Source organism: Papilio polytes, unplaced genomic scaffold (assembly GCF_000836215.1).
Source record: "Papilio polytes unplaced genomic scaffold, Ppol_1.0 DF821067.1, whole genome shotgun sequence".
Classification (NCBI taxonomy): domain Eukaryota; kingdom Metazoa; phylum Arthropoda; class Insecta; order Lepidoptera; family Papilionidae; genus Papilio; species Papilio polytes.
The window spans coordinates 1,483,788-1,504,543 of record NW_013528137.1 but is presented as its reverse complement, the minus strand read 5'-3'; the positions used below and the strand labels follow the sequence as shown (position 1 = coordinate 1,504,543).

Below are 20,756 nucleotides of genomic sequence, written 5' to 3'. Positions count from 1 at the left end.
CCCTGAGCTTATTGGTCAGGAGCTTGACAAAATATATTTACATATTTTGTCAAGCTCTTGACTTGATCACAACTATGTGACCCCCTCTGGCGCCAAAGCTGGATCCGCCCTTGCTCCCAATAAGCGTTGCTGGTCTATTCTCACAAGTAATTTAACTTCTTCTATACTAATATTATAAAGAAAAAAATGTGTATTTATGGATTTTCGTATGTATTGAAATAACTCAAAAACTACTGGACCAATTTCAAATTCTTGCACCATTAAAAAGCTATGCTATCACTGAGTAACATAGGCTGTATTTTTACTATTTTTTTAATATCACGCGGGCAAAGTCACAAGCAACAGCTAGTCTAAGATAATCTGGGTTCTTTCTTAGCATAATTTTTAAACAAGAAATAAGATAAAACGTTAAAATATAGTTTTGTATACAGTCATTGTATTTCCCCCGATCGAATTGTCCCTTTCCTTGACATTATACGAGGTCTAGCTTTAGTACCTAAACCTCGTCATTGCGACCATTGATTCTAAATATTTTATAATTGGATATTTTAACGCCGGGTTTCATTGTCCAAAAACTGATTGTTAACCCTCTGAATAGATATAGTAATATTTTGGTCATAGGTGTATTGAAAGTTAAAAACATGATTTCACTTTACTACATTATATCCGCATAATAAAATAAAAATCTAGTTATAATTATAGCCTATGTTACTCAGTGATAATGTGGCTTTCTAATGGCAAATCTTATCCCTTTACAATATTATAGTTAGCTGTTCCTCGCGACTTCATCCGCGTGAAATTAAAAAATATGGCATAAGTTACTTACATACGAGTATATATTACATTTCTAATGGTGAAAGAATTTTTAAAATCGGCCTAGTAATTTTTGCGTAAATCAAATACATACAAAAATACAAATCTTTCCTCTTTATAATATTAGTATAGATATGTCAGCCAAGGGCGATAACCCAAAATAAGCAATGTCACAATCATGACAAGACTGCATATTGCTTAATTAACAATGGAACATTTCCATCGACACTGTCAAACGAAAGTTGCTAATTTTAACTCTGATACCCTTAAAATTAAGTAGATTATCGATTAATTACGTTTAGTAAGGAAAGGAACCAATTATGGTATTCGTTTGTAAATGTAACTATCAAGTGAAAGCGGTTTAAGAACCTTAAGTACAGCTGAAGGTTGCATATGAGTAAAAACTGACGCCACGTTACAATTTTTACAACTAATTATTTTAAAGAAGAGATTTCCAAACGATTACTTAAACCCTCTTCAAAATTATACTAGTTCTGATGACCCTACACTTCTTAGACTAGAGACCCCTCAATTTTATTTTCCGCTGTAGAGGGCCCGGGATCCATGGTTCCCAGGTCAGTCTTCTGACATTTATCTGAAAGTAGCCTTTAGTTTAAAATTTCAATTATTACTTTTATGCTGGGTTTCTCAAGTGTGTATTTATTTTATCGTTACCTACTAGTTTTTAGTATTAGTTTGACCTAAGCTTCAATAAAGTACACCTCAAGTTTAGTTCGGAAACGCCTTTCATAAATTTATCGAACCAAAAGCAAACAAATGGTTTTATGTAGCTGGGAAACCGGCCGTTAATTCACGTTTGCGATTGTTTTATAATGAACGTTAAATCGTTATAAAATTAGAATAGCCCTGAACGAGTTTCCTTGAATCATATTTATCGACCGTTTGAAAATCATAACCAAATAAACATCTATTGTTCTACATTACAGCGAAAACAATAGCTTGGAATGTAATGATATTTCGATTGAAGGATTGCTACCGGCATTGGCAAAATATTACATAGACTTGAGGTCTTTCAGTTTTAAATCAAAAGATGAATTGCACATTTAAACTGAATATATAAAGTCAAATTAAAACTGTTAGTCAGTTTTTTCACAGCTTTAGTTTTAACTGTAATAAAACTGAAGATGTGAAGCGGACTTTATTGTCATATGAGTCCTATCATTACATTTCCCTTAGTGTGTTTACTATAGGAAATCTATACTAAGGGACTGATTAATTCTTTATTACTATTTTGAATATGTCAGATACATTTGTAGTTTAGTAAATCAATATCTGGAAATAGACACAGGACATACGAAGGTTACTTTGTCGCGTGTTAATCAAAAGTAGTGCTAGGGGTTAATGAACCTTGTACATTCAATTTTATGTCTAGTACCTACTAATGTTAGCTCATATGTTAGAAAGATTATGCTAATTGGATTTTCATGGAAAATAACAAAATCATAGTGCTCTCATAGAACAGTTTCCATTTTATTTAATTACTCCTATATGAAAATGAACTTGCTTACTTAAATACGTAGTGGTTTGTAGTTCTGAATAACAGGAACTAAAATATATTTAAAAATTGCAGGTTTTAAAAACAGTGTATATTTTTTAAAACAATAATCCTGCATAACATTGTACATTTAATACTTGGCCAGTTAAACAGAATTATATTTTTTTTTCTGTCGCAATACACAGTACAATTCCGAGACAATTTTGTCCAATATGATTACGTCATCGTCTACAAACAAGTATGACTTGTTAATGAAATGGAGGTCGATCGAGGATACTCAAACAAAAATACATTCATTAATTTAATTTAATAAAACACTATTAGATGTAATATGGAGGAATGAATCTCATGAATCAAAAAAAAACATATGACGAATTGACTACCTCCTTCTTTTGGGAAGTCGGTCAAAAAGGACGTTAGTTATGAGGTACACCGGTAGAGGTAGACCTAGAGAGATGGATGGATTGCTTGAAAGGTGACATGATCAGAGGAGTGATGACTGAGATAATGGATGATACAGTTATTTGGGGGGCGAAATCCGACGCCGACCCTACGGGAGTAGGACTTATCCTACTCCCGTAGGGTCGGCGTACCCTACTCTACCTTAGTAGAGGAGATGATGATTATTCTGTGTAACATACTCAGAGTTGTTAAGTCGTAGTCTCTCTTAGGGATTGCCCAAATAATCCTAAAACGAGTATGCCATTGTAATTAATCAATTTTGCAACAAAGAATCGCATTGGCTTGCGTGTTAGACTACTTTATAACAGAATTAAAATTATCTTTATTCAGCTCTGCCAAATGAAAAAGTTCCACGATCGATCAAAGTCCATTTAATTATTTATTTGTTTACAAATAAATCATCTATTTGAAGTTTGGCATTAATCAGATCTGTATTTTTCCAAAGGAAACGGACGTTTTATTTTCGGTAACTTCTTATTTAATTGATTGAATTCTATCTTACTCTTACTAATATTATAAATGCGAAAGTTTACATGAATCAATGTATGTTTGTTTGAGTTTGTAGCCTAAAATGCTGAAAAATTTCGATGAAATTTGACATAGATGTTGAGGATAGTGTGGAATAACACATAAACTACTTACTTTTTTTTTTAAATTCCACTCGGACGATGTCGCGTGCGAGAGCTTGTGATTTATAATTATAAGATGTCAACAGCAACACACAAATTGACCTATGACTAAGTAATGACTGATTTAAAAAACTTAATAAAAGTATTTATTCGTAATCTGTGCTTAGACTGCCTAGTGGATGTGTCAAAGCGATTATTTATCCAGCCATTACGAGGCAAGATTGATTACAGTACCCATTAAGGTGGGTAGGCTAAAAATAACGCTTCGAGCGCTGACTCAGATCGATCTGAAGGCTCTTCCACGTTCCGTTTCACTTCCGAGTTCATGATCAATGCGCACATTAAATGTTAAAGTTAGGGTGCTATTAAATTAGAGTCAATGCCCTAGTGACGTAACACGACTGACGGTCGAAGATAAAAATCTGGAATATCTTCTCTCTACGCATTTCTAAACTACGATACTTTTTTTACCACCGTTCACAAATCCATACGATTTACTAAAGATAAGTTATTGAAAATTAGTAAAAAATTGCGCGCGTGAAATTAAATAATGATAAAAGATATGGCCTATGTTACTCACTGAACGTAGCTTTTCAATGATGTAAGAATTTTTAAAATCGACCCATGAGTTATTTCAATACATACAAAAATTGGTATATATACCCTTAGACTTGTATACTCGCAATTCCTGTTCTGGGGCTTTGCGTTCAATTTATAGCTCTGTAATATAATTTTCTATGCGACATTGTATTTATTAATTGATATCGACATAAAAATATGAGGCTTGACACGCAAACTGTGTTGCCCTTACACTACAATTATAAAGCGATTATTCTAGATTATTCTATGATACGTCCGTACTAGACCTTCAATGTTATGTTGCAATGATTAATGTTCAAACAGATAGATAATTAAACACATCGATTGACCGAAAAATTCTAATACCGTTCGTGAAACGTTACGAGCATTGTATAAGTGCTGGTTTTAAAAGCAGAGATTTTCTCATTAAAAAAAGAAAAATAGTACAAGAAAAAAAAAACGAGTTTATTCGTAGAATAATTAACAATATTCAGCGAAGTAAAAATTCCTTGATGCAATTGTACTTATCAAGGTGGCGCCATTTATCTTACGTTTCTCCTTGTTCGATATCTAATTGCAATTAATTCTTATTTCTTTAACATTTAGCTCTCTTAAAAAGATATGTGCTGCAAATTATAGCAATTAAAACTCTGTAGAAATTACAAAAAGAACTGGCCGGCGAGAAAATACCCGAAAAAGAAACATTCCAAAGATTCTGAAGGAAAAATTCTTTCTCGATTATTAAATCGATGTCAATTAGTTTTAAATACAACACTATTATCTTTCCATACCTAATCTTTGAACTGCAATCAGTGCCAAGTTTAGAATCAGTTGGAGACGTAATGATTAATGTGTTACACAACGATCGACTCACAATGACTGATTACATAAGTAGACGGGTCGCCAAATAGAACTTTCGGGTCTATTCCGACATAAAGGTATTTGTATCATAAAACATATATTAATACATGTATTTTATAGATTATATGCCTTAGTTGTTCTTTTTACACGAAACTATTAAACTTATCTGCTAATTTTTGTTTGCCCTTACCGAGTAAAGCAGGGGCTAAGTTACTAGTCTATACTAATGTTATAAGGAGGAAAGATTTGTATTGAAATAACTCAAAAATCCAGTAGGGACCGATCTAAAAAGTTATTTTACCATTTTAAAAGCTACGTTATCAGTGAGTAAAATAGGCTAGCTTTTTTTATTATTTTTTAATTTCAACCGGGCGAAGTCGCGAGCAACGGATACTAGCCGTAAACCAAACCTTACAAAGCAAAAAGCTTTCAACGAATTAACTAACTCCGTTGACTATTATTATGTTATTATAATACGTATATTATTAGAACAGAATGTTAAGAACAAGCTTTCATAATAGCTTGAAAAAATTTCATACATAAACTTCAAAGGATTTTTATTAGAAACAGATGGGAGATCAAACTAGATTGTAAATCATTTTTTTCTATACAAAGTGTATTATTTTAACCGCAATTTGACATTTGAGACAAAGTAAAACTAGCAACACTAAACATGTAGAAAAAAGTTATAAAAAAAAATCAAAATAAATCATAAAGATATTGAAAGTTTTCGAAGTATGAATGCAAGACAGTCAATAGTTCCAATTCGTTGATCATGTTTTATGCAATCGCCTTTTTGAATGAATGAATATGTATTTATTGTCACAAAAAAGTTACATAAACGGACTTATTCTAAAGAAATTGTTGCAAAAGGTAGCCAGCGGTATGCAGGAGGGACTAAGCCGTTCCTGCGTAGATTTTTAGCTGGCTCCGTCCTAGCAATAGGGTAACAGGCTGTACTAATTACATATACAGAAACTAAACACAAAATACATTTAAAAAAAAACACTTAAAACAAAAAAAAACGATAAAGAAAACTGTTTAAATTATTAATAGAAACAAAAACAATCATACTTTTTTAAAATGACATGGCTTTTTTTCATTGTAATGATACTATCTAGTTTGTAAAATAATAAAAACAGCACACTTTATAAAAATTCTTCAACGATGAATAACGATTAATTCTTTTATAGCGAATAAAACTTTAATGATTCAGCATATTTTTAATCTATGACAATGCTTTAAATGTAATTTATTAATGCCAAAAAAACGTCTATAACTAGTTATCTAAATACAATTAAATAAAATTTGACGATTTTCACGATAACTGGGCCAATCTTCATGGATAATCATTACCAGCTTCACTATACGTCCCCACTGAGGGATACGCAGACTTTCCCGAAGTTAGCGGTGACTAGGCAATAATCAAACAAGTTGGTCCAATGCAGTTTGGTTGGTTAGTCAAACAATAACTTGTACACATATTTTAAAATAGATGTGGTGTATTGACCTACAAGTAGTGTGTTGACTACATGTAGGGTAATGACTACAAGTAGTCTATTGACTATGAGTAGTGGTTGTCTCTGCCTGGTTCACGTGGATGGCGCGGGAGACAGTCGTATTCCTACAGTGGTGTAGAGCGGTCGTGTACCCAGGCTAAATGCATTATTCTATTTCACCTTTGACAGTAGAAACACAACAGGAATGATATTGCAATATTATTGAATTCACTTAACAGTATACTATTACGAAAGCTTCGAGTGAAATTACACAATGACATCATAATTATTAAATAATAACTGTTACGTGTATACCACACGATCTAATGTATTGCTTATTTTATCCAATTACATAATTATTAACAGTTATTTTTATTTACATTCTACAGCAAAAACATCGTAGTTTTTTATTCACTGTGAAAATCAACGTTAAATATTAGAATCTCAAAGTTACAATTACATGTAATCGTGGAATTCCATTGCCGCGATATTTGTATAGTCTCATGTTGTCTTTGTTTATTCAAACATAATGAAAGGGACAACACGTGCGAGGCGAAACAAACTAAATAAAGTAGCATATTTTAAACTAGATCTAAGATTGTCATGATTTCAAGATCAGAGAGTTCGAGTGTAGTTTTTTAACAAGTTTAACCAGTTCACAAGAAACTAGATTAGAAATATATGCTTTGGAGATCCACTTTCTACGAGTATATGATTAGATAAATTATATGGGTGGCATAATAGACATGTAGTATACAAAACACTTTCCAAACAATGATTCATTTATTGGCACGTTCTATTTTTTTTAGACTTAAATGTTTTGTGACTTGTGATTATACTACCAGAGGTTTTCCCGCTTATGTTACTTTATTATCCACTAGCTTTCGCCCGCGACTTCGTGTGCGTTAAATTAAAAAAAAAAAAAAACAAAAGTGAGTAGCTAATGTGTTCCTTCAGACTCTCTTCTACATCTATACCAAATTTCATTGAAATCCGTTCAGCCGTTTAGACTACAAACTCCAACAAACATCCATCCATCCATCAAAACTTTCGCATTTATAATATTAGTATAATTCTTGATATTCTCGATAAAACAGTTTACTTTTCATCTAAATACAAATAAAGATGTTTACAAAATAAAAGGTGTTTTTTTATTAAAAGCCGTAACCTTTCAATAAACAACAAACGATCATATTAACCCAGTATTTTGATCTCTGAATCGAATTATCGTTTCGCCTCGTTAGAACAAAAAACTGCATTGTACCGTTTACAATGGAATATTTTTGTAAGAAAACAAATAGTCATTGTTAGACTCAAAATAAACATTAATCAAAGATAAACAGAGACAAGCTAATGAGTAATTAGCGTGAGTTTAACTGATACAAGAAACGTCATGTATTTGGTTCGAGATATGTAATTTAGATCGTTGATATAAAGACATAAAAAACCGTTTACTGCCGCAAATAGGCTAATGCCTGTCACTATCGCTAATTGTTTATTTATTACTTATTTAACGAGGCATTTTCCGGGCAATTCTAGGTCATGGAAAATATATTAACAAAGGAATAATCGATAACTTTCAATTTCAGGTCCATAGAGGATAAGAAGACGGATTCGTTTATATTTTCACCCTTATCCAAAGAGTCGAAGTTAAGACGGCATATACGGTCGATGTCTGATGTCCAAAACAGTACTCCGTACAGACTGCCGTTCAGATCAAGGAAGGGCACCAACAGGATACTAACTTACGATTCTGATACGAGAAGCAAAAGGATAATGACTTACAATAGACACAGACTACTGGAATCATCAGATTCCAGCGATTTTGACGCGGCAAAGAATAATCTATGCATAGAGCGTAATATTAAGAAGCATACAGATTCAATGAGAGTACTTTAACATGTAAAGATCTGACTGAGGAATGCTCTACAATCTAGATGGGACTAGAATGTATATGTTGGGTTTCTAATTGTTATTGACTATTCAAAGACTTTCTGATGACGTGTTCCCAACATGATCTACAAAGACTAAAAGACTGTGATTGTGTTAGATTTAATTATTTTAAGCAAAATTTATTGTAAAATAAGTGATGTAGAATTTAAGACAATCTCAAAAAATGTAACAATATTTCAATAATGAGTATATCCTGTACCAAAAGATTTTGTTCTCTCTGTTTTCTTTAAAGAAAATAATGACAGTATGTTTTTGTAAAGAATAGCAGTGGAAACTGACGTTAAAATTTTTAGACAAGCTTTATAAAATGTTCCACTATATTTGTTTGCATTATTTCAACAATTAATAAGTCGTGCACAGGGGTGGCAAATTTAATTACGCATACCACAATATATGTTAAAAGTCTTGGATTCCCAACCGTCACCCTGCTCTGTCAGAGACAGATGAAAATGAAAAATTTCATCCGTCCCGCCTTTTGCTACGAGGGGACGGTTGGAATTTATTTCATTTCGTAACGGTTTCATCTATCACCTTTTTGGTGATGTGGGACTAAAAGGTAGGACAGATGAAACTTTTTATTCCCACGTGGGGACAGAGCGGGGTGACAGTTGGGTATAATCCAAAGTCCTAGCCTGAACAATGAACTTCAGTAATTCTAAAATATAATTTACTTTAAATCGTTTATCACCACTGCATTGTAACATAAACTGACACCAAATTTTGATTATTACTTATTCCGTAATTAGGTGCAATAACACTAATTTATGTGATTATTTAATATTCTATTATGTTATTACGTGATGTAAATAATTTCATTGAAGTATTAACTAAGACAATTTTGTAAATAAATTAATATTTGTTGTACAACAGTCGTTGAGTTTAAAATTTTTGTAATGTAATAACATCACTGCATTTTATATATCCCAATTAATACATTGTATTCCTTGACTAAAATGCATAAATATTGTTTGTTTTTTAAAAAGTTTGCGCACAATTATAATTGATGATATTCGTGCCATAACATGTTTTCTAATGGCTTCTAATTTTATTTTTGTTGATATTCTTAATTGCGACGAAATAAATAAATTGAAATTTAAATAATGTTTTCTTTTATTACAAATTGCCCCACTTGAACACTTATTGCCAGACTTGAAAATATAATTATAAAAACTAAAATTTTTAATTAACTTACTCAGGAATGCAAATGCTCAGCGTATTTAATTTCATCTAGTGGGACGCAATATTAAAAAAATAGCAATTAAGTTAGCAGCGCCATCTTTTATCACACTAACACAAGATTTAGGTCAATTTTGTTGGCTAGATGTTTTTTATGATTTAGATATAAAAAAACCTTGATAAAGCTAATTATAAATAATTGTATTTGTTAGAAATTTCTTAATCTCCCGGAGATTAAGAAAGAAAATTATGCATAACTGCAAGAATAGGTAGCATAGCCATAACCTTTATATGCTTATAATTTTTAATTATTCTTCTCATAAATAACAATTAAAATTGAAAGTTAACTAAACCTTAGAAATAGATGAATTTTAATATACTGTTTGCAAAACTTGATGAAAGATATAACATTAGAAGTAAAAAAAAACAATAATGCAAAATTACATTACAGCAGAATAGTTTTGCGATTATCACAGGCGTGTTAAATATGATGGAATGATTGGAACGTGATTACGAATTCTGCAAAAACAATTTTCTAACGATAAAGATTCAATTGTTTTTATTAAAATAAATTTACAACATTTGACCAAATTTGTACTTAACTAACATTTTTCGTTGGTATTTATTATGGGTATATACTCATAATAATAACAATAATTAAATAATTAATCTTTTATAGAAATGTGACCTTTCGTTTTTATTACGTCTGTGGCAATGGAAACTTCAAACTGTCAAAACAATGACAGCATGACAGGAAAACAAAGCGGAGGAAAACATAAACATTGCAAACATTCAAACTTATTGAATTAAACTTGTTCAGTCCAGCCAGTCGAATCAGTCGTATCCAGATAAACAGTACAGCATTTAACCTTGCTTGGACTTATTCCGCCTTGTGTGAAGTTTTAATGTTGATAATTTCCAATAAGAAGGTTTCTTTATTTCTTAAGAAAAATGTCTAAATGGCTAATTATTTTTATTTCATTGAAATATATCTTGGCAGATCCAACTCCCATTGTTCTTTGGCATGGAATGGGTAAGCATTTCTACGACTTCACTACAATATTGTGACAATCAATAATTTTGTATTAAAACTATTTTTTTAATATAGGTGATACTTGTTGCGTCGACTTTAGTCTAGGATCGTTTAAAGTGTTTTTGGAAAAAGAAATTCCCGGTGTTTATGTTCTATCTTTGCAAGTCGGTAATTCAACGATCGAAGATTTTGAAAATGGGTATTTCATGCATCCAAATAAACAAGTTCAATATGTTTGCAAATTACTGGCTAATGATCCAAAATTAGCAGATGGTTTTAATGCAATCGGATTTTCACAGGGAGCTCAATTTTTGTAAGTTATTACTTTAATTTAATTATTTAATTCTCTAATTTAGAGAGCAGAAAATTAAGTAGATAACATAATTATTATTCTATCTTTAATTTTACGTAGAATTTTATTATTTATCTTTTAAAAATAATTAAAACAAACCAGATAGTTACTGGCGTTATAATATTATTTTTAAATTAAATTCATGTAAAATATTTATAAATCCGAATGCAATAGTAGCATAAATATGCATATTTTATGATTACTCAATGTGTTCATTTTAATTGTACTTAGGAGAGGAGTTGTACAGCGTTGTGGGCATAAGTTGCCAGCAATAAAATCCCTAATATCCCTAGGGGGGCAACACCAAGGGGTCTACGGGTTGCCACACTGTGGAGCGCTCCAGCATGCGACTTGTGACTATGTCAGGAAGATGCTGAATTATGCTGCTTATTACAGGTTAATTTACTATCATACATAAATGCAAAAGTTGGATGGATGTTTGATAAAGTTTGTAGCATAAATGGCTGAACAGATCATAATGAAATTTGGTTTAGATTTTTTTTATTCCATGTGGATGGAGTCACTGGAGAAAGCTAGTGGAATATAAAAACTATATTACTTTAGGTAATATTCAAATTCTGTTGAACACTTAATTGAAAAAAAATCAGATATGATTATAAGTAAAGTTTACTTATTCAGCCTTAAACTAATAGAATAAACTGAGTAAAAGAAAAATTTGAACTAATATTTGCAAAGCTATTTGTAAAGCTGGTATAGTTTTATGTTAAAATTTAAAAACCTTTAAGATATCAATTTTTTTTTAACAATTCTAAACTAAAGGTTTTAGTTCAGATTTTCTTAATGTATTTTTTTATCTGCAGACATGAAATTTTGTACATATTATTTGCAGTTGGGTTCAGGAATCTCTTGTACAGGCAACCTACTGGCATGATCCTTTAGACGAAGCTGTTTATAAAAAAGAAAGTCAATTCTTAGCAGATATTAATAATGAGAGAGAAATTAATAAAACATACATCGAGAATCTTAACAGATTGGACAAACTAGTGCTTGTGAAATTCGAAAGTGATAGCATAGTACAGCCGAGAGAGACCGAATGGTTTGGTTTCTATACCCCAGGTCAGGCTAAAGTGCTGCAGTCGTTGGAGCAATCTGATCTTTATTTACAGGTATGTAAGTCTTAATTTCAATTGCATTGTTGAGAGCTTGATAACTAATAGGTCGAGACGATTGTGCGTTAAATACGCTATCTTAGTTTCGATAACAGAATATATTTGTATAAAATTGATATTTACACTCAGCTTAGTGCAGTTCTTCGCGCATTTCTAGTTACTATTAATTTTCTAATTAATTATTTACTTGAATTTATTTTTCTCTAGTGTTTGTGCTGAAGAGGTCCTATCTCGAAAATTTGTGAGAAAATGTTCGTAACACATCCACGAAATTTATTCGAGATTTTTTTAGTGTAATTTCACAAGAATGTCATATAAATTCTATCGATAGTTGATGTTACGAATATTATCTCGCAAACATTCGATACCTGGTTGTCGTCCCCCAAATCAATCTATCATCCGTTATTTCGTCTGTCTATCCATTCTTAATTAAGTCACCTTGTTTGTATTTAAATTTTTCAAAAATGCAAATGTCCTATAAAATGCCACTTTTTTAATAGGATCGTTTGGGATTAAAGAAAATGGAAGAATCGGGAAAGCTCGTATTTTTATCAACTCCGGGCGATCATCTTCAATTCGCTCAAGATTGGTTTATCGAGAAAATTCTACAACCATATTTATTGTAACATTTAAAAAATAATCAAGAAGTAACATCCAGTGAAATAAATATTATATAATTATTAACTATTTATATTGTTATCAATTTAAGGTTATATTATATAGATCTGAATAAAATCTGCGATTATTGTTTTATTTATTTTTGTTACACTTCATACTAATATTATAAATGCGAATGTTTGTTAGAGTTTGTAGCCTAAACGGCTGAACTGATTTCGATGAAATTTGTCATAGATGTAGAGAATAGTCTGGAAAACACATAGGCTACTTCCATTTGTTTTTTTAATTCCGCGCGGACGGAGTCGCGATCGAAAGCTAGTCCTTTATAAAATGTTTTTAATCGAGAAAAAACCAGCTTTTTTATCGTTTTTTGTAGAAATACTGCACACATTCGCTAGAAAATCTTTATTTTCCTTGATACAATTTTAATATCTACATATACACTTTCTATGCATACACGCTATTATAATACGTCCATCTTTCTATTTTTTTATTTATAAATGCTTTTAAAACATGGGCATCCTTTTATTGCTAAACTCATTCATTACATTTGTGATTTGATTCTAAAGTTTTTTATTCAATGTAGTTAAATTAATCCTTCCTTAAAATTATACGACAACCTTTTCTAGAGGCCGCAGTATTACAATGCGTACTTATTGTACGTACCCATATAGGTAAGTTAACTGAGGTAACCGCAAACTCACGTGAGTGGTACTACGTACTTCGTAAGATTTTATTTAATCCATGATGATGCATTTATACATCAGTCTTCACTTCCGTACCCAATATAGTATTTTGATAAAAAAAAATCTCTTAATCTATGTTCAATTTACTACCCATTTCAATTTATGGTATTTAAAAAGAAAAAAAACATGCATAAGGGTTGAGTTAAAACCTGACTTGTAACGATGAAAAATTGAAATTTTCGCAGATCATCTGCGACCTTAAGTTTTTCGACATAAGCAATAAAATTGCAATGACCAATAATTTATAAAAAAAAAATCAAAATACATTCATCAGACCCTTTTAACGATAACTTCGTTAATTTTTACTAAAATAACAACGTTAATGTCAGTAAAAATAAAGCACACTTTCATATACTGATTTTTATTTCGTTACTCTTAAACCATTTTTATTAATTAATCAAATTGTTTTCATCATTCAATTAAGCTCTCAAAGTCGTGTCGTTGTTTTAGCCGGACTCTATCAGGTTTATCCTCTTGTATCCTAGCTTCTATATACACGCGCACGTAGCGATTGTATTCCGAACTCTTCTTTATAAAAGGGGCGTTAGCTCCTCGTAACTTGTGTAGAGGGAACCGTGTTAAACAACTCATCAAGCACCTTTCTGCGACCTTGTAGCTGGAAAAAAACGTGGAGTAAAAATACATGAATAATTGAGCAAAGGGCAAAGGCTCCATTATTACTAATGTACTATAGACACACTGTTGTCGCTTTGCCAAAACATGTCCTAAAAAATTAAAATTGTTTAAAATGTAGCTAATTTTAAAGCGCGAGTACTTTTTAAACAGTCATCTCGCTCATCCTCTTTGAAAGAATAGAGACAGCATAAACTTTTTATCGTGTTACGTCAGTAGAATTACACGGTTAAAAAATTGTTTCTGTTAACTGTTGGTAGATATAATTTATCAATTATCGTGGACATTAACAGCTTAATGTGAAGGAATGAATTATTATCGTTTAGCAAATTCTTTACTCGCCAATATTTGAATAATGTGTTGACATTCACAGTACACGTGTATTTTAATTTTATTTATTTTATACGTATTTACAATAAATGTTCTGCAAATCTTTTTATATTAAACACTAGCTATTGGTCGCGTGATATAAAAAATATATGTAGACTATGTTACGCACTGATAACATAGCTTTTTAATGGTGGAAGAATTTTTGAAATCGGCCTAGTAATTTTTGAATTATTTCAATGCATACAAAAAATACAAATCATTTCTCTTTAGATGTTTAGATGATTTGACGTAAGAGATTGATTTACCTTAAATGTACCGTTTATATAAAAATGAGACAACATTGTCTTAGTTCGACAACACATTATCGACGAACGTGACAAAGTTTTACATACAGTGTATTTCGTTCTGGTTTCGTAATAACACTGGTAAGTCTACGCCAAGTGTACCGACAATATTTATCTATCCAATGCACCTTAGCCTGACCTACATTATCATCGCGTAATCTCTCTTCTTACTAATATTATAAATGCGAAAGTTTAGATGGACGTTTTTTAGAGTTTGTAGTCTAAACTATTGAACGAATCTCAATAAAATTTGGCATAAACGTAGAGGATATTCTAGAAGAACACATAGGTATTTTTGTTTTTTCTTAATTACATAAAGTCGGAGTCGACGAAGGTTACCCGTAAGGTAATTCAGAATAAATTTCAAAACTTATTGTAATAGATTACTTTCCAAGAAATCTTTGTTCTGACCGACTTCAAAAAGAAGAAGGTTCTCAACTCAATAGGTATTTTTATCTCTAACAACACATATGAAACCAGAAAAAGGTAAAGGTAATATATTAGTAAACCTAACATTTCACTTATTGATATTCAAAGATGACAAATAAATACTTACTCGTAAGGATTGATGCAGTCCATGCGGACGATTTTGTAGCCCTGGTCGAAGGCTTGTGCCATCGACTTACCTACCAACATAACAGCAAGACCCTGGCGCCGGTACTCCGGCTTCACAGTTACCATTTTCACCTACAAATCCGTAACAACAAATTCTAATATAAAGATTAAGAATAGAAAGAATTTCTAAAATTAAATAATGACACAATGGTTCATTGTTTCCTCTCGCTTTAATTAGTGGAAAAAAAAACAAACCTCATATACTTTACGTTCTTTATACATCTCCCATAAATTTGGAGTCTCTTGTAGCTTTGCTGTTAAGTATAAAAAGTCTTTCGTGTTTGGATCCTGTTTGAAATAGAGATATAATTAAATAATTACGTAAAAAATACCATTTATAGTGAGGATGACAAGTACATATTTTTTACCTGACGATAAAAAGCATAATTCCTAAGGTTCTTTGGGTCCAAGGGGCTGCTGGCGTAACTTACACAAATACCTGCTACCCGGTCATCTTCAGTCTTCGCGAATAAAGAGTTACCTAAAAAATTAAACTTTCAATTGGAAAACCTCTTAAAAAGATGTCGCTACTGTTTACATTTACTGTTTGGTACAGCGCCATCTATGCAACATATTATGTACTCGTTGCAAGACAATTATGTAGAATTACAAACCTTGCGTCTAGATGGCGCTACGTGTCATTTTGAGAAACAAACACACCACGGTAATTTTTTTTAAATGAATGTTATAATTTTGTACTTACCTTGTCGAAGCAGGCTGATTATGTATTCTTCAATGGCGCGATCATTGCTTAGGTTTATTCCTCGAGCGCGCACTAGGACGTGTTCACTGAGGTAGTGCTTCTTTAACACTTCCACTGCCATTTCATGATCAGCGCTCGTCAATGCGGTTATCGTGAAATGTTCAGGCTGTAGGCAATAAAGATTTTAACAGCTAAAAACAATATCGTGATATTTTTTAGACTAGATTCGGTAATCAATTTTTAAAAGACGGATCATATTTGATGTTTATTCATTAATAAGATACTAGCTGTTGCTCGCGATTTCGTCCACGTCAAATTTAAAAATATAGCTTATGCTACTCACCTATAACAGCTTTCTAATGGTGAAAGAATTTTTGAAATCGACCAAGTAGTTTTTGAGTTATTTGAATACATACAAATACAAATCTTTCCTCTTGATAACATTAGTTTAGGGGTTATACGAAGAGCGGGTGTTGATGGTCTCTTTGTTGTTCACGTGAACAACACCAGAAATAATCCTTTTGCATTGCTGCCATATTTTCATAAGAGGTAAGCAGAGTTATTAAAATTATTAATTAATTAGCCTCTCGGCAAGTTAAATTATATTTCGTTTTTTTCTTTACCTTCTCCTGTCGCAGTAAATCCTGTATACCGAACACACCATGGCAATTTCTTTGAACAATCCTCCCAGTGTTACGTATGATGGGTGAAATAATTTTTGTCATCGATTTAATTAACATTATTGTGTAAAATATACAGAAATTTTTTCTTTTCAAAACCAAATAATGACGTCTATCAAATATTTTTTTGTCAATTCTTGTCATCATAGAGTAATTAAAAAAGTTATTAGGATGAAAAAAACAGGTTGAATTCGTTTAGACCGTCTCATGTTTACTGCGTGTTTTCACTACAGAAACACGTACAGGAAAAAGTATTTGCATCCCTGATATTCTCTTTTAAAAGCGGCGATAGTATGTTTCTTTATAAGTATTTCTGCTGTGGTAAGTCAGTAGCCATCATATCATGCCAGCTACTCATCTTCAATTTCACGTGTATAAGCAAAACTGACAACTGTACACTTTAGATATAAATAAACTAATCTACAAACGTGTCTACCGGGCGTTAGTTTTACCTGAACAGTCTGACTAGGTGTGTTGCGGGCTTTACAATTTATCTTCCTACTTCCTTAATCGAATTGTAAAATGAAATAATAAATAATGCCGCTCACGTATATGCAATTTACTTATTCGTCTATTCTTTGCTTAATTTAACTGATTTAATAGCAATATAAAATTTTATAGTTCCGTAGTTAACAAGTTTTTAATAAGTGTTTATGTAAACGGTCCTTACATCTAATGTTATGATTCAACTAACGGACAAACAGTGAAAATAATATGCAGTTTGTATTTGTTGCAGTAACTATTTACTGTAAGTTAATCTATACTATTATAATAAAGCGTAAACACATACTTCTTTATTGCCCAACATGTCAGCAACTACAGCATATTTTTGAATAATCCTTTTTTTAATAAAAAGCCTTACACTTACGTCTTTAGGCTACATATTTTCACGCCATTAAACTAAGGGGGTAAATATTTTGGTTAAACCATAATGTGGGAAAGAGACCATAAGTTGCTGCCAACATCAAGGAAGCAAAATTGCCATACTTTGTCATGATGTCAAGTCATTTTGACATTTGCAATTGAATTTGACAAATGTAATCAATAAAACAATTTTCATAATTTCGTACGAATGAAGTCGCACGGGAACAGCTAGTTTAGAATAAAACCTAGTTTAGAATTACAAGAGGTGATTGCTACATAATCGCCTAAACAGACATAGGGCAGCCCTTTTTTGGCCGACAAAAGAAACCGTACAGGGCAATGAAATTTACTAAAGCGTCTCATTAAAAAACAAACATTTACTATTAATAATTAACGTATCTACATTTAAAACCCATTTACCAATTGTTATAATCTAGGACTATTTGCAGGTACAATAATTTTACACAATTGTTTCGGAATCAATTTTATCGATGTTTCAAATGACCAGCAAGATGACACAACACTATCAGAATCACCTCTTAGCAGCGAAACAAACGACACAGACGTGACATTTCCCCCGCAAGGCACCTCAACAAAAGATACCAAGAGAAGATTCATGGTAGTCAGTCCACAGCCGGTATTCCTACGGCAGGACGAAGCGGAAGAAGAAAAAGACGCTAGTTTAAAGAATAAAATCAAATTGCTCGTAGAACAATGCATACATGACGCTAAAGAGAAAATGGAAACAATAAATTCATTGAAAGACAAATACAAAGACGATCCACCTTATAAAGTTGGATTTATATTTCACAATTTGAAGAAATCTAAAGATGTAATGAGTGAACTTTTTAATGTTGCGGTGAAACATCGTCATGATTGGAAGGCGTTGGAACAGATGAGGATATTCGAGTTGATAGTTCATACTAACGTGGATACGACCAATCTGGTGAGACAGCTGGTCGAACTGCATCTACACAATGTAAACTCAACAAGCACAGGTTCCGGTAGTATGAAAAAGAGGGTAGTTTTATTGTAAAGTTGAAAGTTAGCAAGAAAACTGTAATAATAAAATTTTAATATCTCCTATTGATAAACATTGATTTTAGTTAGTCTCTTTTAAATATATAAAAAAAAGTCTGATAAGAAAGTAAAATTAAATCTTATTTAAATAATTACTAGATCCAATTTTAAATATCAAAATCTAGGTTGCAATAAGAATAGCTAATGTTTTAAAAAGCACAAAACATGTAAAACTAAACACAAAGCGTTAAAAAGCCCAGGTGAGGTGACAAAAGGTGTGACGTCATCAACTAATGCACTATCCCGCATCTCCAGCCTCAGCTCAGGTGTTCCGCAGTAATTACTGGCAGCAAAAGATGACTTCTCATTATTTAAGATGGTAGACGTGTGGTTAGGAACATTCAGTTCGTACAGCATACATCTCCGAACAAAGACTGATTATTTTCCGCTGAAAAACATCGTGTAACCTCCTAATGAAAAATACGTGTGAGGTGTGAGGTCGCGCCGAAGAAAGAACATTGTTGTTTCTATTTTTACTATGTACTAATGCTAATGGTTCTTTTTTGTTTGAACGTTGGCAACGTTACTCTTTAATCATTATAACATATCAAACATTTTTTGTACACATATCATTTTTTTGTTTATGTCCGGGTCACAAAATGTATTTTAATTATTTATGGAAAGAAATTAGTTGAACAGTAATATATAATATTTATGTATAAAAACGTACTTTAAACAACTATATAAGTAATTCAATTATACACAGTGATTCTTAACGGACGGATCAACGGTTTCGTGAAAGCAGAGGACCTCAATAGCCCTAAAAAATAGACCTCTAAAATTTTAATTTTTAAACTTGTTTGAAAAACTTAGTTTTCGTATGTTTTGTATGTTACAAGAGATTGTCGCCCTCGACTATTTAAAATCGTACTTTTTACATGAAAAACAAATGAAAGGCGAAGAATCATTTCTTTGATTTTAATTATGCTGCTAAAATTAATTAATTTCTTTCACTCTATTTACTCTATAATTGAAATAATAAACAATTAGAAATAAATAGAATGGAATTGAAATTGTAAAAATTATCAAATTAACTCATAATATAATATAATTTAAATAATAAATTAAAACAATCATATAAGCATGTTAGTGACAATGGGCACAATAATAACAATACGTGTATCTACTCGTACATAAATGAACGCCAATATAACTCCCCCCCAATTTGTATAACAACCGTCCGTGCAAAGGCTTTGCATTGCATAAAACAAAAGAGCCCAACAATGGACATATGGAAACTTTTTTGGCTTAATAAACAATGGAGTGTAGGTGAACGTGAAATAGACGTATTTTGGGCGTAGGGATGTCTGCACAATGGTTCGTTTCTATTTTAATTTTCTACGCGAACGCATACCGATTGTGCGTATCGGTTCACTATTCGTTAGCCAATTTTTTTTTCCAATTTCAACACTTGCCGCTTTTATAAAGACTCGTTTATGTTGAACATTTCGGCTGTTTGTTATTGCCTCATTATTTATATCTAGGGATGAGAATGGCAATGGCACCTTGACTTTATCACTATAATTTGATGAAAACGAATTAATATATTTCATAATCAAATTAGGTTTTTAAAGGAATTTTTTAAAAGAGAGAGGTATTTAGGACTTTAAATTCACGGTTAGAATTCTCTTTAAACGACATAGTAGATTTAATAATTATGGTACATATTACAATTAGCAAACCCTGGGACTTTGTGATTTAAATTTGTCTATTATATCGACAAGGTACTCTGATAGGCATATCGTAGAGTACGAAATATAAAATTTATATAAAATAGATAAAAACACAATTTAAAATAAGACCACACTAATATGGTCCTTTCCCCAGTTATAGCTTATATCATAGGCTGATGACGCCCAAAACTGCCGTCATAAAGTGGTCCTCCTACTGTGACTAGATTATGCATAATTTAAGATACAAAGAATGTGGTATTTATTAGTCTAAGGGCCTGTCCCACCACCACTACTAGACGATAGAGGCTAAGATAGCTTAAGAATGACGTCACTGTCAAATAAGGTAACAAAATCCGATATTTTCATCACATGTTTTATACGTTGGATTTTTATCAGATAATTTATAATTTGGTGGGACAGGCCCTAATTTTATTCATATCTAATGAGATAAATAGTATAGACTTTAA

At 31.7% G+C, this 20,756-nt stretch overlaps 3 protein-coding genes across 3 annotated transcripts in view; 2 read left to right on the top strand and 1 right to left on the bottom strand.

Moving 5' to 3' along the window:
• Window positions 1-9,364, top strand: part of LOC106109826 — a 12,866-nt gene extending 3,502 nt beyond the window's left edge. The window contains exon 2 of the mRNA XM_013291449.1: window positions 7,949-9,364. Within this exon, the coding sequence (XP_013146903.1) occupies window positions 7,949-8,258 (310 nt within the window). The 3' untranslated portion in view covers window positions 8,259-9,364. The remainder of the gene's footprint in view (window positions 1-7,948) is intronic.
• Window positions 9,365-10,226: 862 nt separating this feature from the next.
• Window positions 10,227-12,733, top strand: LOC106109699 (palmitoyl-protein thioesterase 1). The gene is made up of 5 exons (XM_013291291.1): window positions 10,227-10,521; window positions 10,597-10,834; window positions 11,105-11,269; window positions 11,724-12,000; window positions 12,504-12,733. The coding sequence occupies exons 1-5, from the start codon at window positions 10,440-10,442 to the stop codon at window positions 12,627-12,629; spliced, it is 888 nt and encodes a 295-aa protein (XP_013146745.1). The 5' UTR covers window positions 10,227-10,439; the 3' UTR covers window positions 12,630-12,733.
• A 979-nt stretch (window positions 12,734-13,712) lies between these two features.
• On the bottom strand, window positions 13,713-16,774 carry LOC106109741. The gene is made up of 6 exons (XM_013291342.1): window positions 16,616-16,774; window positions 15,993-16,158; window positions 15,658-15,770; window positions 15,485-15,577; window positions 15,231-15,361; window positions 13,713-13,983 (listed from the first exon to the last, which is right to left on the bottom strand). The coding sequence occupies exons 1-6, from the start codon at window positions 16,730-16,732 to the stop codon at window positions 13,779-13,781; spliced, it is 825 nt and encodes a 274-aa protein (XP_013146796.1). The 5' UTR covers window positions 16,733-16,774; the 3' UTR covers window positions 13,713-13,778.
• Window positions 16,775-20,756: the final 3,982 nt, after the last annotated feature.

Coding starts and splice junctions, on each gene's coding strand:
- LOC106109699 (XM_013291291.1), top strand. CDS start 10,440: ATGTCTAAATGGCTAATTATTTTTATTTCATTGAAATATATCTTGGCA. Junction 10,835..11,104: donor TCACAGGGAGCTCAATTTTT/GTAAGTTATTAC, acceptor AATTGTACTTAG/GAGAGGAGTTGTACAGCGTT. Junction 11,270..11,723: donor AATTATGCTGCTTATTACAG/GTTAATTTACTA, acceptor TATTATTTGCAG/TTGGGTTCAGGAATCTCTTG.
- LOC106109741 (XM_013291342.1), bottom strand. CDS start 16,732: ATGTTAATTAAATCGATGACAAAAATTATTTCACCCATCATACGTAAC. Junction 16,159..16,615: donor ATTTACTGCGACAGGAGAAG/GTAAAGAAAAAA, acceptor TATTGCCTACAG/CCTGAACATTTCACGATAAC. Junction 13,984..15,230: donor GACTGCATCAATCCTTACGA/GTAAGTATTTAT, acceptor GTTTTTTTCCAG/CTACAAGGTCGCAGAAAGGT.